Below are 14949 nucleotides of genomic sequence, written 5' to 3'. Positions count from 1 at the left end.
CTGTCCCAGCTACAACACAGGCAGCAGGGCACATCCTGATCTGCAGCTCCTCTGTGGAGGGGTTGTGCTGCTGCTCACACCATCTCCTCTGCTTTTCCAGCAAGTGAAGTCAATCGAGCGCTTCCTGCGTCGCCTGGAGTTTCATGCTAGCAAGGTGAGAGCTGGGGACCAGGATCACCTCGGTTCAGCACTGGGATGGCCATAAATGCTGTCCCTCTGCCCTGCCCATCACCACACCTCGGACTTGTCCTTGCAGATAGATGAGCTCTATGAGGCTTATTGCATCAAACGGCGGCTCCGTGATGGAGCCCACAACATGGTCAAGGCTTACAGCACTGGCTCACCGGGCAGCCGGGAGGCGCGCGAGAGCCTGGCCGAGGCCAGCAAGGGCTACAAGGAGTACACGGAGGTAAGGCAGTGCTGGGCTGGGCTGGCAGGGTGCTGGGTCCCATGGGTGGCTGCTGATGGGTGCTGCCTATCCTTCTGTCTCCAGAACATGTGTCTGTTGGAGAATGAGCTGGAGAGCCAGCTGGGCGAGTTCCATGTCCGGATGAAAGGTAATGTGCCCCACTCCATTCCTGGCCCACTGCCTGCCTGCCTGCTGCTGCCTTCTCATGCACCTCTACCTTCTCTTGCAGGACTGGCAGGCTTTGCCCGGCTTTGTGCTGGTGACCAGTATGAGGTTGGTGGGACTGTATGGGTTGGGATCTGCTCTTCTCTTTCCCTGTGGTCTTTGGGATGCCTGGGGGGGCATAGGTGGGCGCTGGTGTGGAGGGCATATTGCAGGGCATTGCTGGGTGGCATGGCTCTCTGACCATGCCTGGGGACAGACAGAGAGCACCCATCACCCCAGTGATGTGTCTCCCCCATTCTTATGTCCCTGCACTCCCAGATCTTCATGAAGTATGGACGGCAGCGGTGGAAGCTGCGTGGCCGCATTGAGGTGAACAGCAAGCAGGTGTGGGACAGCGAGGAAATGGTTTTCTTGCCCCTTGTCACCGAGTTCCTCTCCATCAAGGTATAGTGCAGAAGGGGGCAAGGATGATGTGGGCCAGCTATACCCTGCAGGGCTTCCCTCCAGGACCTCACCTCAACCTCAGCCCCTCTGGGGTGGGAGGAGGACATCTGGTGGTGGTGAATCCTGGCACAACACATGGGTGCAAACAGCATGTATAAACCAGAGCCCATGGCTTCATCTCTTCCTCTCCTCCCTTTCCTTCTCCAGGTGACGGAGCTAAAGAGCCTGGCCAACCATGTTGTGGTGGGCAATGTGTCCTGTGAGACCAAGGACCTCTTTGCAGCTCTACCCCAGGTAGTGGCTGTGGATATCAATGACTTGGGCACCCTCAAACTCAGCCTGGAGGTGACCTGGAAGTGAGTATCTCAGCAGGCATTGCTGGTGGCATGTGGCAGGCTTTGGGATGCCTGGCACGGTATGAAAAGAGGTGGCCTGCCACGGGCTCTCTCCCATACCAAAACTGGGCTGCAATTATGGAAAATCAGAGGTGGGCTGGATGGGGTCCTGGAGGACTGCTTGCTGTAGAGCAGGCTCACCAAGGATGGCACACAACCCTCACCTCCTTGATCTCCTCCCCAGCCCCTTCGACAAGGACGACCAGCCCTCAGCGGCCAGCACCGTGAACAAGGCCTCCACAGTGAACAAGAGGTTCTCCACCTACAACCAGAGCCCACCTGACACGCCATCCCTGCGGGAACAGGCTTTCTATGTAAGTGTAGTGCTGAGGGCTGCTCAGTGAGGTGCCCATGGAGGGGTCTGCACAGGGATGTGACAAGGCTAAGTCCCAGTGGGTGATACAGAGGTGGGCAGCTCCTCTCCAGCGATCCAGACAGGGCACCCCAGCACCAGTGCCTGCTCCTCCCGTGTTCACAGCTCCTCTTCTCTCAGCTCGAGAGCCCTGAGTGGGCGGCCGACAAGCATGGTTGGTCTTTGCTGGACATCTTTCGGGAGACACTCTTCGAGAAGCTGTCTCAAAGCTGCTCCTGCGGCGATGTCTCCTCAGGCGAGCTCGGGAGATGGCCGCAGCAGGGCCACGTAAGTGAGGGCTGGAGCCGGCCTGTAGCATAGCCAGCACTGTGCCCATCCTGTAGTAGCTGTAGCTGCTCCTTATCTCCTACTCACCAGCCTTCACTGATGCCCAGAGACCTGATCCTGCCAGGATGGGCTCTGGCTGTCCCAAGGGAGACAGTCCCCAAGTTAGGGGAGCCTGGGCTGCACAGGCTGGCCCTGTTTCAGTCTCCATGCACTTGAGAGTAGAAGGCTTGTCCATGTCCCTGCACTGGTGGCATTGGTGTGCTGTGGTGCTGGTGTAATGGTGCTGGTGTGACAGTGCTGGCGTGGCACTGGCATGATGCTGTCATGGTACTTGTGTGATGCTAACATGCCGTTGGCGTGGCACTGGTTCAGTGATGGTGGACTTGACGATCTTAAAGCTGTTTTCCAACCTAGTTGATGCTATGATTCTGTGATCACTGGCATGACATTGGCGTGATGCCAGTGCTGCCCCCCATGAGCTGCTGCTGCATCGGTCGCCATCCTTGCAGCCATGGTTGGTAGTGGCCTTGGCTCCAAGTGTTTCATCCCATCATGGCCATACTGGAGCTGCTCACCATGCCGGGAAGCCACTGGCACCCCGGGGCTCAATGGGGTATGTGGCTGGGTGTGTGGAGCTGGAGTCACAGCTGGTGTGTGGTGAGATGCAGGGCTGGAAGAGGCAGCCGTGGTCTGCCATCCTGCCATGCTGGCAGAGCCAGAGTGCCTGCGGTTGAAGGGAAGGCAGACGGAGGATCAGAAAGGTCTTGCCTTACACCATTTTCTCCCTCCCTAGAACATGCTGCGGCGCCAGGAGGAGCTGGAGAACGGCACGGCCTGGTCCATCTCCTCCGAGTCCTCAGACGACTCCTCCAGCCCACAGCTGCCCGGCAGTGCCCGCCATGCTGTGCACAAGCCCATAGTACAGCCGGAGCTGCAGGCCTCAGCACCTGCCATCGAGATCTCCTTCTCCCAGCAGCCGCAGGAGGCTGAGCCCGGCACTGGGGCCAGCATTCCCACTGCTGAGAGCCAGCCAGAGGAGCCAGGCAGCCGCAAGAAGGAAGTGGTGGCCAATGGGCACGTGCCCTACTCCCGGACTCTGAGCCACATCAGCGAGGCCAGCGTGGATGCCACAATGGAGGCCAAGGCTGCAGAGAGCCCCTGGGAGCTTGGGCCTAGCCCACAGGACACAGGGACTGCCGAGCAGGACATGGACCCCGTCCCTGGCACCTCAGTGGCAGCAGTGGCACCAGCACATGATAGGAGTGTCAAGGCCAAGCCTTGTGCCTCTGTGGCATGGGCCACCTTCAGTGAGGCCGAGCCAGTGCAGAGCCAGGCACCGTCACGGGGCGGCTGCAGCACTGGTGTCCTCATGGCACCAGCACAAGCGTCCACAGATGAGAGCCCGGTGACAACCACACCGCTGCCCATCAGTGTTCCTGAGGTGCCCCAGGGGAAGATGGTGGATTCGGGTCTGGAGGAGGCCATCAGCCTCCTGGGCTCGGCCTTGGATGACTATCGGGGGCAGTTCCCAGAGCTGCATCCCCTTGAACGGGAGCTCAAGCACCTGGAGGAGATGCTGCTGGTGAGGAGCTCCCTGCAGCACCTGGACAAGGGGGATAGGCTTGTCCTGGCTTGCAGTGCCTGGGGACTGTGGAGACAGGGCTGGCTGTGCCTGGGGACAAGGGTGATGGAGCCACCTCTGATGGCAGTGCCAAGGGATAACAGGGACGGGGCCATTTTGCTGTCAGAAAGCTGCAGAGGGGCTTTGGACGAGGGCCTGTAGGGACAGGACAAGGGGGAATGGCTTTAACCTGACAGAGGGGAGATTGAGATGAGGCCTTAGGCAGAAGTTCTTCCCTGTGAGGGTGCTGAGGCCCTGGCACAGGTTGCCCAGAGAAGCTGTGGCTGCCCCATCCCTGGCAGTGTTCAAAGCCAGGTTGGATGGGGCTTGGAGCGACCTGGTCTAGTGGAAGGTGTCCCTGCCCATGGCAGGGGGCTGGAGCTGGATCAGCTTTAAGATCCCTTCCAACCTAAACCTGGCTGTGATTCCATGATTCCTGATGGCGATGCATGGGGATGCGGAAGGTGGGGATGTCTGGCTGATGAGCCAGAATCTGACCCCACCATGCTTTCCTCTGCAGCAGAAGCAAGGTGTCTTCCTCAGCCGGGCCTCCAGCATCAGCCTGACAGTGGAGCACGCGCTGGAGAGCTTCAGCTTCCTCAACACCTCGGACATGGAGGACTCCGAGGGCTCTGAGGAAGAGCCTCTCCAAGAAGAGAGGTGCACAGCAGGGTCATGGGATGCGGCGCAGGGCAGGATGCAGCCCTGGTGCAGTTGGGATGGGGGATGCCCAGCTTTGCGAGACTGGCCAAACACATTTAGAACATCCCATCATAGGCCAGGGCAGGTCCAGGTTGAGAAGCAACAGGATCTGGCCCTTCTAGAGCACCTCCCATATGAAGACAAGCTAAGAAAGTTGGGGCTGTTCAGCCTGGTGGAGAAGCTGTGTAGAGACTTCGTAGCAGCCTTCCAGTATCTGAAGGGGGCCTACAGGATGCTGGAGAGGGGCCCTTCATTAGGGACTGTAGTGGTAGGACAAGGGGTGATGGGTTTAAACTGAAACAGGGTGAGATTCAGGTTGGATGTAAGGAAAAAGTTTTTTACTGTGAGGGTGGTGAGGCCCTGGAACAGGCTGCACAAGGAGCCTGTGAATACTCTATGCTTGGCAGTGTTTAAGGCCAGGTTGTACAGGGCTTTGTATGATACAGTATAGTGTGAGGCATCCCCCACATCATGGCAGGGGGGTGGAACTAGATGATCTTAAGGTCCTTTCCAACCCAAACCAGTCTGTGGTTCTCTGATTCTGGTGGCACAGTGCCACCCTGCATCTCTCCATGGGTGCTGGGCTGCGAGGCAGCCCCCATGCCTTACGCCTCTGGGACCTGCTCGTTTGCCCAGCCCTCATGCTGTGATACTGTAGGTCCTTCAGAATTCCCATGGGGAATGTCCAGGCCCAGGTTTCCCATTCTGATCTCTGTCTCCATTTCTCCCTGGCTTGCAGAAGGTCTGGCAGACCGCAGCGTGGCAGCAAGGACCCCAGCGCTGGCGAGACTGGTGCAGATGACACCGGCATGTGCAGTGGCTCTGAGGCCAGCACTGACCCCCTGAGCACTGGCAATGAGTTCCTGGATAAGGCCCTGGTGCTTCACCTCAACAACTGCAATCGCTTGCTGCTGGTGAGGACAGGGGCAGATGTGCTGGGGATGGAAGATTTGGGGTGAGCTGTGAGTTCCCCTTTGAGGGGTGTCTTGCTGCAGCATGTGGTGAGCTCTGTCTCTGAGGTGTCTGTTTTGGCTGTGCCTTGCAGAAACTGGGCACCTTCGGTCCCCTGCGGTGCCAGGAGATGTATGCCCTGGACAGGCTGCTGCGGGAGGCGCAGGTTCTGGAGATCGTGTGCCAGCTCACAGAGGAACGAGCGGGAGCAGCTACCTCTGCCACCGAAGGTAAAGCCACACAGCCAAGGGGACCGCACTGGGGCTGCACGTGGCATGGTGTCCCCGGGTGTTTGACAGTGCCTGTCCCTGCAGTGGTGCAGTTCTCGACGCGAAAGGAGGGTGTGCTGCCCCTCTGGGACTGCTGTGTGGAGGCCCCCAACGTCTACTCCTGCCCCGTGGAGCGGTTCCTGCAGGTGCTCAGCACACAGTACGCAGCACCCATCAGTGAGCAGCACCCTGGCCTGGCTGATGCTGGTGAGCACAGAGATGTTTGGAGAGTTACCAGCCCCACACAGTGACCATGTGTGAGGGCCTATGGGTGCCAGGAGCCCCGCAGAGGGGCGGCCGTGGCTGCTGCACATCCTGAGCTCAGCCCTTTCCTGCAGTTTGTGTGAAACTGGTGGAGGATGTGCTGAATCGGCGGCTGCCCCGGCGGCCCGGCAGTGCCCAGGGCGAGCAGGTCACTATCTTCCAGTACTGGAGCCACTTTGAGTCACTTGGCGCTCTGGTGCTCGACACCTACATGATGGAGCTGGCAGAGGAAGGTGGGTGCCCTCTCACGCTCCCTAAACCCTGGTATGAGGGTGTTGAAGATGTCACTGCTCACTGCAGGGGGGGTTGGACTAGATGAGCTTTGAAGGTCCCTTCCAACTTGAACTATCCCATAATTCTATGGGGTGCTGGAGCATCACCACAGGGGATCACCCTGCACTACCACCATGATGGCCTTGGGGCATCCCCCAGAGGCTCTGCCATCCTTGGGGTGGACAAGTTGTTCTGATCCAGTGCACATCCCACACCCATGCTGCCTTCCTGATCACCTTAGGTCCTTGCTGTAGATCTGCAGCACCTTGGCTTGGGTGCCCCCATGCATTGGCAGCCTGTGTGGGGCCAGCTCTACCAGGCACGGGTGCAGGGTGCCCGAGCTGGGTTCCCTGTGGCAGAAGGGCAGTGCAGCTGGGCTCCCCACACCCCGGCTCAGCCCATGGTTCCCCACAGTGATGCTGGCACAGAACCTCAACTCGGACGACCAGGACGTGGTGCTGCGTGCCCTGAAGCGCATGCCTGAAGGCCGCCTCAAGAAGGAGGGACTGAAAGCGCTGAGCCTGCTCATTGTGGAGGGCAACAGCAAGGTGGTGAGCGCCGTGTCGGCCCACCTCCGCAGCCTGGCAGAAAACCCCCACTTCCGACAACGGGTATGTGCTGGGGTAGCCAAGGATGAGGTGGGATGTGGGTGCTGACCCCTGGCTCTGCAGGGTGGTGACACTGACCCCCACGTTCTCCCCCAGGCCCTTGTGTGCTACCTGGAGCAGCTGGAGGATGAGGAGGTGCAGACACGCGTGGCAGGGTGTGCAGCGCTGGGCTGCCTGAAGGTGAGAGTGATGTGGGAAGCAGACAGCAGAGCTGCATCCCCCAGAGCAAGAGGAACTGTATGTGGCCGGTGGCTCCAGACACACCAGCTCCCTTGATAAGAGGAGCTGGGGGTGCCCCACATATGCTGGAGCAGCAAGCAGGGGCAGGGCAGGAAGGGAAGTGAGGAGGGAAGGAACAGGACAAGGATTTTCCTGCACCATGGGGCTGCAACTCCCTGTGCTGCCTTCCCCTCTGCTATGTCCCTGCTGCCAGCTACACTGAACCCCTTGTCTCTTTTCCTGCAGGCCAAGGAAAGCATCGAGCAGCTGGTTTACTTGTGCCAAACCGACAAGGAGCCTGTGCGGGAGGCAGCCAAGCAGAGCCTGATGCTGTGTGGTGAGTGTCCCGCTGCTCCTCCCTGCTCCCTTCCCACACGTTATCCCAAATGGAATCTCCTGGTGCCAGCAGAGCCCGTGGGAGATGGGGGTCTTGGGCTGGTCGCTGCCTATCCCACACATCCTGGCTCATCGTGCCCCAAGTTCTGTCAGGCAACAGCAAGATGGCAGTGGGCAGTGAGGGCCAAGCTCCTGCGGCCATGGAGCACTAAGCCTGGTTGTCATTTGTTATTTGCTAGATGGCACTGAGAGAACCATCTGAGTGGGTTTCTAGGCCTCCAGGGCGCGGCAGCTGCTGCACAGGTTGGGACACGTGAGCTGTCCTCATTCCCTGTCCCCGCTCTGGCCGCTTTGCTCACGAATGTCTCCGTCTTAGAGCCTGTCAGCCATGTCATGTTTGGATTTTGTGTGTCTTGGTTGTTCATAAAGCCCATCCCCCTGGCACCCAGCACATATAGAAGACGGGTGTCCCATGTCCCAGCAGATTGTCCATGTCACCACACCTTGCTGGGGATGGCTGCTGTGGGTGGGGGTGCTGACTACAGCCAGCTTGTAGCATGGATGGATGGATGTATCCCTGTGTGTGCCTGGGGTCCTGGGGAAGCCCTTGGGATCCCGGGGAAGCCCTTGGGATCCCTGGTCCAGTGAATCACAGAATCACAGCCTGGTTTGGGTTGGAAGGGACCTTAAAGCTCACTCAGTTCCAACCCCCTGCCATGGGCAGGGACACCTTCCACTAGATCAGGTTGCTCCAAGCCCCGTCCAACCTGGCCTTGAACACTGCCAGGGATGGGGCAGCCACAGCTTCTCTGGGCAACCTGTGTCAGGGCCTCAGCACCCTCATAGGGAAGAACTTCTGCCTAAGAGCTCATCTCAATCTCCCCTCTGTCAGGTTAAAGCCATTCCCCCTTGTCCTGTCCCTACAGGCCCTTGTCCAAAGCCCCTCTGCAGATTTCTTGTAGCTCCTTTAGGTATTGGAAGGGGCCTACAAGATGTATGCAGATGTGCATAGCCATCTGAGATGCTGGAGCTGGCAGAGCTCCAAGCCCTGGCCCCTTTCCCCCAAGCCAGGCTCTCCTGCAGCCCAAACATGGGTGATCCCTAATCCCTCCTCTGTGTGGGCAGGGGTAGGGCAGGCAGCTGAAGAACAGGATGTACAACATCCTCATCAGCTCTGGGGGCTTTTTGAGCCAGATCCCAGCTGGGATTTGCCCAAGAGTGTACTAAGGAGGACAAGGGAGTTCTCCACTCTGTGGGCTTTTAGCATGCAGGCTCAGCTCTGCCTGGCATTAGCCACATTTCCCTGGAAAGGCCAAGGAAGGTGGCTGGGTATGGGAACAGGACAATGCTTCCAGAGCTCGCTTCCCTGATCACAGCATGTGCTTCCAGGGGAAGATGGCAAATCAGCTCACCGGCGGCTGGAGGAGACCCTAGACAGCCTCCCGCGGATCTTTGCCCCAGCCAGCATGGCCAGCACAGCTTTCTGAGACACCATGCAACCCCTCTGCCACCCCTTGAGGGCCAAGGCACTGCTGGGCACCAGCCTGGCACAAGCTGGGGCTGCCTGGCCCATGTCGCTCCCGGCAGCGCACCACAGCATCACCCGCACGGCAGCTTGCTGCAGCCGCACACTAATGGAGCACCCATGGCAGGGGAGTACTCGCTGCACATCCCACCCTCTGATTGCTATTTAAACCACACCAGGCACCCACCCGTCCTGCCCCCCTCATTGGCTGCTGGAGCAGCATGGAGACTACCGGATTTCTGGAGCTGCACTTTGGGGAAACCAAGCTGTTTGTTTTGCCTGGGCCATGGGGATTGCCGCTCTTTGCCACCCGGAGTCCCCAGGACTTCAATAAAATGAGATATGAGATATTAATATATTCTGCTGGCGTTTCTTCTTTCCAGCTCCACACGCTCCTGTCCCTCCCCGCCTGTGGCTGTAGGGAATGTTAGTGAGATGTGGCCCCAGCCCAGAGCCTTTCCTGATCTGCTGGGAAGCGCCGTGGAGGGCAGGGGCAGGAGGAGCAGCAGAAGGATGGCCAGACCCACGGTCAGAAGCTGCGACCTTTTGTTTTTGTTTGATTGGTTTATTTTTTATTTACAGATTTTTTCAGAAAAAAAGCAAAAAATCCTTTTCTATAATGTCTCTATAAATCTATATATAATGTAATTACAGAGAGCAACTAATTTTGATTTAAACCAGAAATAAAACCAAACCTTTAATAAGTGATGGCATCGTTGTGCAGGTGTTTCTTTGCCCCCACTGCCCGGGGGCAGAGGAAGCTGGGGGTCAGTGCAGCAGGCTTGAGGGTGGTGGTGGGTCTCATGGGGTATAACTGATTTCTGACATCGCCCGGGTGCATCCCTGCCCCACAGCTCAGCCAAGTGTTGCCAAAATTTGGGTGCTGGGTATTAGAAGCACCATCCTAGGTGACACTAGGTGGCTACACTGAGGCTAACTGGTTGGGCTGCTCGGCACAGGCAGCCGTGGTTTCTTCTGTCTTCTGTACCTGCAGTGGGAAAACACCACAGCGCCCAAGCAGGGATCCAGTGGGGACAGACCTCACACAACTAAACTGGGTTTTCAAAAGCCCTCCCATAAAGAGCTGGCACCTCTTGGTGCTCATCTCATCATTGAGGCACACAGATCAAAGCCTCACAGAATAGTTAAGGTGGGAAGGGACCTTTAGAAATGCTCATCTTTCATCTACTCCCTGCTGCTGAAAGCAGGGTCAGCTAGAGCCTGGGACCACATCTGGTTGGATTTTGAGTATCTCCGAGGATGGAGATGCCTGAACTTCTCTGGCCAACCTGCCAGTGCTTAACTACCCTCACCGAGGAAGCTTCTCTGAAGTTTAATCTGTATTTCAGCTTTACTTTGCACTTGGTCTTTCACTGGGCACCACTGAGGAGCATCAGCCTCTCCTTTTGTCACCCCCCACCAGCCATGGATAAGAACCCACCCGAGCCTTCTTTTTTTCAAGCTAAACAGTCCCATCTCCCTCAGCCTCTTCTTACATGGCAGCTGCTCCAATCCCTTAATCATCTTATGGTCCTGGGAGGGGAGTTAGAGCAGCAAAGACACCCCAAACGGCAGCAAGGGCAGGGACCCCAATGGCACCATCAGCTACCCATGCTGGAGCGGGCTGCAAAGCATGTCCTGGTGCATGGAGTAACCACTTCGGGATGTGGTTTTATCTGCAGATGGGATTGCAGGAAGGGTGTAATAAGGGGACACTTTACTGCATCACTGCTTGCTAAGCCTTCTTCCACCTGGTTTGAAGGCTGGACAAGCCCCAGCAGGGAATCAGAGTTTCTCCCAAAGCACTGCATCACACTGTCTGCTGCAGGCAGCAAGAGATCTGGGATGTGGGTCGCAGCTGGCACATACAACTATGGACAAGAGCCCCTGAGAGGTGGAAAGTGCCCCAGCCATTTTATGTCACAGAATCATAGAATGGTTTGGGTTGGAAGGGACCTTAAAGCTCATTCAGTTCCAACTCCTGCCATGGGCAGGGACACCTTCCACTAGACCAGGTTGCTCCAAGCCCCATCCAACCCGGCCTTGAACACTGCCAGGGATGGGGCAGCCACAGCTTCTCTGGGCAACCTGTGCCAGGGCCTCACCACCCTCACAGGGAAGAACTTCTGCCTAAGATCTCATCTCAGTGTCCCCTCTGTCAGGTTAAAGCCCTTGTCCTGTCCCTAGAGGCCCTTGTCAAAAGTCCCTCTCCAGATGTTTTGTTGGCCCCTTTAGGTATTGGAAGCTGCTCTAAGGTTTCTCCTGAGCCTGTTTCGGTTTGTTTTCCCCTGAATAACTCCTGGACATAAAACCAGCCCAGGACTCCAGTGGCCAGAGCCACAAATTCAATTAACTCGCCTATGTGTGTGTCCTCCTCACCCTACCAAAACCTAGCCCCATCCCTGCAGCACAATTCCATCTTTTCAGATAAGCTACTCCTTGGCTGTAGAGACAGAAGCAGGAAAGCAGCCTTCTGTCAGGGCAGGCAGGGAGCTGCAGGTCAGGACAAAGTATCTCTGCTCCTGGAACTGCAAGGAATAATCTCATTATTTATGTGCCTTTAAGAACATCGGGAGTGGTGGTGAAGAAAAGAACAAAACAGATTAATTTAGGAATCTATTGCCCAGCCCTTTGCTCTGAATGGGTCTATGCCTGCATCACCAAAGACCTCTGCCCCATGGACATTGCCAGGTCACCTGGAATTGCAGGATTGCCATTTTAACTGGAATAAACTCCAAAAATACTTGGTTTTTGGACAGCACTCAATGAAAACATTCACTGCAGTTTGCATCCTGCTTCGTTTGGGGTTCTTTTAGGGCTGGGAAGAAGTAGGACAAGCATCACATGAGCCAGCTGTTTCAAAGCAGGCAGGGGACTCAACTTTTCCCTCTGAGACTTGACATCTTGTCCAGCCATTGCGCAGGAATTGCAGCGCTGCACGGGGTGAAGTCCCTGGGAGCCACTCCCACAGCACACAGGGACACACACAGCACCACAGAGGGATTTTGCAGCAGCGTGTTTGCTGTTTCAAAGGAGACAGTGTGCCAGCACCACGTTTGTCAGCCAAATCTCTGTCAGTGCTTAAACCATCTCCCTCTCGTACTGACGTGCTGGTGCTCAGCAGCTACTTGCTCTTCTTGTAGGAGCTGCAGCCTGTGGGAGGGTGTTTGTGTCACGCCTGCATTACCCACATGCTCTGACTTTGGAAAGATGTTCCTTTGCCCCACTTACTGCTGGTTTTCTTTTAATCACAGGGGTGCAGCCGGATTCTGGAGCACTCTGGGGTATCAGTTTGTACCTGCATCCTGAGGAGCCCCTGCAGATCATCAACACAAAATAACTGATGAATCAACACACCCTCCTCTTGAACAGCATCAGGGCTGGTGCTGTTGTGACGATACCAACAGCAGCCACAAGCCAGAATCACCCCAAAGTGCTACTGCCACTTTGAAACGCCATAAGCTCTGGCCAGCCATTGGGCAAGAAAAAACTTAACTCTTGATGCAAAATCACTTTTAGAGGGTTGTAGTTTGGGAATGTCTGGTGTGAGCAGCCTCAGTGTTGGACGTCTCATCTCATCCCAGGCTTGTATGAAATCATGAAATCCCAAGGCATTCACTAGGGCGCTTAGAAATGATTCCAACAGCTAAGTACTCTGTGCTGAACAGCTACCTCCTCATGATCACTGACATGTTCCTCACAGGGCTGTCTGGCACATACGTACAGGCTTGTTCTTCAAGGATCACTAACAGGTGAAAACTGGGGCCTCATTTCATTCTGCACATTTCATGTGCTCCAGGCGATCTCCAAGACTTAATGCTGCTCTCAAACTTGACTACAACAGTCTTCTTTAGAGCTGAGTGAGGAGACTCCTGAGGGCTTGTACAGCGTGATGGAAGCACAGCGCTAAGAAAAGCAGGGAAAGAGGTGGGTGAGCTCACTCTGGGGCCTCAGTGAGGCAGTCAGGAGCTCCTTGGCTTCAGTTATTGCCATTCTGCTCATGGGCAAGGGGTCTATGGGAAAGATCTCACTCGGGCAGCTTTTCCAGAAGGAGCATCTGCCTCTGGGTGTGTAGTTTGGACAGGCTTGGAGGCCGATTTTCAGGAGCATCTACAATTAAGATTGAAGCTGGGGCTTGAATCATCCGCAAATCAGCTTCAAAAAAAACTTCAAGTGATAAACCAGGATATGTCAGACCCACAGCACATGCTAGTAGAGATAGTTAGGGACACTTCTGGCAGAAGAAGTCCAGGAATAGGTATTTGCCAATACAGCTTCTGTTTCCTAAAGGGCAACACTACTACTACAAAAGACAAGTGACCATTTGTCATAAGACGGCTGCAAACAAAAGGCAGAGGGATCATTAGCACCCATTTACTCTCAGCCCTGGGTGAGTTTTTAAAGGAGCATAAGAAACAATTTTACATATAACCAGTGCTCCCTCCCACTCTGAGCTGTGCCTGAACTAAGTCTTGAGCTTAAAGCAGGATTCATGGCTACACATAAAAGATGTGCTACTCTCCCAAGCATTATAGCACACAGATTGATGGGTTGACAGTTTAGAATAAATGTAACTGATTTTGAAAGAATTCACACTGCAGAATCTCATTTCCACAGAAATGTTCTTCATTCTGTACTGACTTAATTTCCTTTTACAGCAACGAAGGGAAGGCAATGGGTGTGGGGTATTTTGGGATTTTAACAAAGCTTTTGATAGGCCAACAGGAGTTGGACTCCAAGATCCTTGTGGGTTCCTTCCAATTCTGGATATTCTATTTCTGTGATTCAGATCTCTCATGCAAGGAAGACCCCAGGGGTTATGCCATGAGCTACACCCTGTCACCTACCAAAATTAACGGCCACTTTTTGCCATTGCTGTGTAACTCATTTTTCACTCCTTCAGCCAAGGCTGCAGAAACAGAGCTACATCCTTGGGACTCAAAACAGCTCACCCCCTCTGGCCGCTCTCAAGCTATAGCTCCCCACTGCAACAAATTAATGGGCTCAGCCTGGTGTCACAACCCTCAGAAGGGAACTTGGTCTCAGATGTCAACAGCCCCAACAGGAGTATCGGTACTCAGAATGCAGCCCGCAGCACTGCCAACCGTGCTCTGTTTTTTTGCAAGGACCAGGAGAGCTTTGGTAGAAGAAACCTGTAAAGCAGGGTCAGAATCTGGACCTTCTTGCTCGTCACCACCTCTCAGCCCAACTCCATCCTCACAGATCAGCAGCACGGCAGACACTTCTCCTCTCCATGATGCAGCTCAACATAAGGATTATTCAACATAAACATTATTCAGAATAGGATTTAGGGGCCAGGTTACACATGCTAATGTATGCTACTTTTGCCTGGTGGCTTTGTCGCTTGCTAAGCAGGCTGGGGTAAAGCCTAGGCTGCTGAAAAGCTTTTACTCTGCCCTGCAGTGACATCTCAAGATGAAAAAATTTGGGGCAAGATTGTTCATACCGATTTCAACTGTAACAGCCTTATAACTTGTCAGTTCTACTAGCATGGGTTTGTGTTGAGGTTTCTTTATGTTTAGTCCTCTCTCTGAATCCCTGGCCTTATTGTCCCCTAGGGACTGATAGGTGAGTAAAAACCACAGCTCTCCAATGCATCTTATTTTTGAACCACTAATATTTTAACCCATCACTCAAACTCCATTTCACATGTTTTTATGGCAAGAGGATATAAAGAGGATGCAGACGAGCTCACTGAATTCTTTCCTCCCCTCAGCTTGCCTGTCAATCAGCTATGGGTCTGCAACAACACTACCAGAGATGAGAAAGTATGTTAAGCCCAGAAAGAAATTGCAGAAAATTAAAGACAGCCGCTGTGCTTTCTCATACGAATTCACACTGTATGCTGTGGCTGGTTTCACCTTTGGAACGTAGAGGGGAAAGTTGCGGACAGGCAGAAAATGCTGTGGAGTCAAACTTCTGATGGGCTTTTCGCTTCCTTAGAAGCTCCCCACTAAATCCCTGGCACCGCATTCACCCTTCCTGCAGCACTGAAACTTGAGCAGTTTGTTTCACTAGATTACAAGCTTGGCAAGTCGAAGGTCCTTTAAAACCACCAGGCAAACACTGCCTAATTCCAGAAACTTGTTGGTATTTGTAAAATTGCT

The 14949-nt window shown here is 54.9% G+C and overlaps 1 protein-coding gene across 8 annotated transcripts in view; it reads left to right on the top strand.

The window, feature by feature from the left end:
• Positions 1 to 9529, top strand: part of RIPOR1 (RHO family interacting cell polarization regulator 1) — a 33053-nt gene extending 23524 nt beyond the window's left edge. For 2 of the 8 annotated variants that reach the window (XM_080638570.1, XM_080638569.1), the window contains 18 exons: positions 101 to 154; positions 257 to 409; positions 494 to 557; positions 639 to 682; positions 893 to 1018; positions 1226 to 1374; positions 1598 to 1727; positions 1907 to 2053; positions 2847 to 3635; positions 4195 to 4334; positions 5116 to 5290; positions 5422 to 5557; positions 5642 to 5803; positions 5935 to 6093; positions 6548 to 6744; positions 6838 to 6921; positions 7207 to 7297; positions 8686 to 9130. In XM_080638570.1, coding sequence (XP_080494696.1) covers positions 101 to 154; positions 257 to 409; positions 494 to 557; positions 639 to 682; positions 893 to 1018; positions 1226 to 1374; positions 1598 to 1727; positions 1907 to 2053; positions 2847 to 3635; positions 4195 to 4334; positions 5116 to 5290; positions 5422 to 5557; positions 5642 to 5803; positions 5935 to 6093; positions 6548 to 6744; positions 6838 to 6921; positions 7207 to 7297; positions 8686 to 8783 — 2898 coding nt within the window. In that variant the 3' untranslated portion in view covers positions 8784 to 9130. Of the gene's footprint in view, positions 1 to 100; positions 155 to 256; positions 410 to 493; positions 683 to 892; positions 1019 to 1225; positions 1375 to 1597; positions 1728 to 1906; positions 2054 to 2846; positions 3636 to 4194; positions 4335 to 5115; positions 5291 to 5421; positions 5558 to 5641; positions 5804 to 5921; positions 6094 to 6547; positions 6745 to 6837; positions 6922 to 7206; positions 7298 to 8685 lie in introns of those variants that run through there. The other 6 variants (XM_080638573.1, XM_080638575.1, XM_080638572.1 and 3 more) reach the window with 6 other exon arrangements.
• Positions 9530 to 14949: the final 5420 nt, after the last annotated feature.

Source organism: Psittacula echo (genome assembly GCF_963264785.1).
Source record: "Psittacula echo genome assembly, chromosome: Z".
NCBI lineage: Eukaryota > Metazoa > Chordata > Aves > Psittaciformes > Psittacidae > Psittacula > Psittacula echo.
The sequence above is the reverse complement of the archived record's forward strand: the minus strand, read 5'-3'. Positions and strand labels throughout refer to the sequence as shown.